The sequence below is a fragment of the Cariama cristata genome, unplaced genomic scaffold (assembly GCF_000690535.1).
Source record: "Cariama cristata isolate BGI_N322 unplaced genomic scaffold, ASM69053v1 scaffold10420, whole genome shotgun sequence".
NCBI classification, from domain to species: domain Eukaryota; kingdom Metazoa; phylum Chordata; class Aves; order Cariamiformes; family Cariamidae; genus Cariama; species Cariama cristata.
Genome location: NW_009596392.1, coordinates 43576 through 45414, shown reverse-complemented (window position 1 = coordinate 45414; position 1839 = coordinate 43576). Strand labels below are relative to the sequence as shown.

General features: G+C 39.9%; 1 protein-coding gene across 1 annotated transcript in view; it reads right to left on the bottom strand.

Annotated features, from left to right (window-relative positions):
• Nucleotides 1–1839, bottom strand: part of LOC104166083 (ankyrin repeat and KH domain-containing protein 1-like) — a gene marked incomplete at its 3' end in the record, with an annotated part of 48973 nt that overhangs the window by 10550 nt on the left and 36584 nt on the right. The window contains 1 exon segment of the mRNA XM_009705904.1: nt 1–124. Coding sequence (XP_009704206.1) covers nt 1–124 — 124 coding nt within the window.

Below are 1839 nucleotides of genomic sequence, written 5' to 3'. Positions count from 1 at the left end.
TGAACAGGCCAAGCAAAGGAGACTCTCCCCTTCTTCAGTGTGTTCATTTACGCTTCTTCCTTCATCCAACAGCTTCCGGACAGCATTTACATCCCCATCTGAGCATGCTTCTGCCAAACTGCGACTGGAAAAATCCATTATCACAGAATAAGCTCAAAATAAATTTGCAGCAATAGATGGGTAGCTTTCCTATGCAAGAAGAAGTCTTTAAGTAAAGACTCATGACATTAGCACTAAACGTCACTAGAAAAAATACCTTACAGATTTAAGTACAGATACATACACACATTATTTCCATAGGTGAAATGGAGATAAAGACCTTGTTTATGCCTAAATTAGCTCTTGTCCTCCTCAGTTGCTAACTCACATGAGCTCTTATATAGACTAGATGCAGAGAAGAGCACTCAAAACTAGGTAATTTGTGGTGTTTGCAAGACACAGAAGTAAACCTCACTGATACTATTCACACTTTGGCGGAATGTCAGACACACAGAGGCTATAACCACGGCAACTATTGACTACAGGTACCAAGGCAAATTAAAAGCATATTATGAAAGTTTTCAGGTGGATGAAATAAGCCAATTGAACTGCACTTTTTTTAAACAGCAATAACAAAATAAATCCTACATGGAACACTACTAACTCATCCTTAAAAAAAGTAGGAGCCTTCTGTTATACACAGCAGTGAACTGTATGTGATGCATTCCTATCAGTATATTTTATTTGCAACATACAGAAGCTTGTTTCTTAAAACAGAAACTAGTACACTCAGACTCACTAAAAACTTCAAACTTCTACTTTTCTTCTGTAAAATACAGAAGTTCACTCAAGAAATTCACTCACAATGAATAAAATTGCCATTTGAGCACAAAGTTCCCTCAGGAAAGCATACAAGTTTCCATTTTCAATTGTCCAAGGACTGTAATGATTAAACTTTATTATGTCCCTATTTTAAAAGGAACTCATTTGCCATATATCCCAAAATGAAATAAACTGTGCTAGCAGCTGCTAGATAAAAGCTGAGATCTGACCTGAATAGAATACCTAGTATCTGATCACTTATATTTGCATCGTAATCACTAAGTATTTTACACAAAGTAACTGATATTTTGGTAAAGTTTATTATTTGGCTACATAGTCAAGTCTATGTACTGAAGCAATGGGATCCCACTAAAAGGCTGCAGGACATTATCAAACCTGCCACCTTCTCCTGGGACGTGGTAAGGGGTCAGCTGCATCCACAAGGCACAAGCAGTCAAACAGCACCACTGCAACCCACACGTAAGCGGGCATTTACAGCTTAGGTTCCCGTGTTCAGCTGGGAGGAGAAGGTGGGGATTCACGCACTTTTGCTCACACACAGTCTAGTCTTTGGAAATGGTAGCCACCCAACACCATAACCTGCGAGACAAATCCTGAAACAGATCTATCATGCTGAAGACGACCTTAAGTCACATCATGTAATACAGAACTGCTGCGAAACCAAATATGCTCTCAGAAAAAGCTATTAAAAACAAGACTCATAGTTGATTCTAGTTGACCCAGGCACTTCAAGTCGTCTCCCAGTTTGCTCTCTGCTCAGGTTCCCTTTGAGATATTTCTAACACATTTTGTAAAAGTGACAAGAATGACACTGGGACGATCTTCTAAATGAAGTACACGATGCTGTTGACTTTTGCTCCACAGGTGCATTGCTGGCTCATGTTCCCCTTGTCCACCACGAAACTCGGGTCTTTTTCTCCAAAGTTGATTTCCAGCCGTTCAGCCCTCCCCATCCGTACCAATGCACAGAGATATTCATCCCCAAGTGCAAGACTTTGCATTCCCCTTTGTTGAATT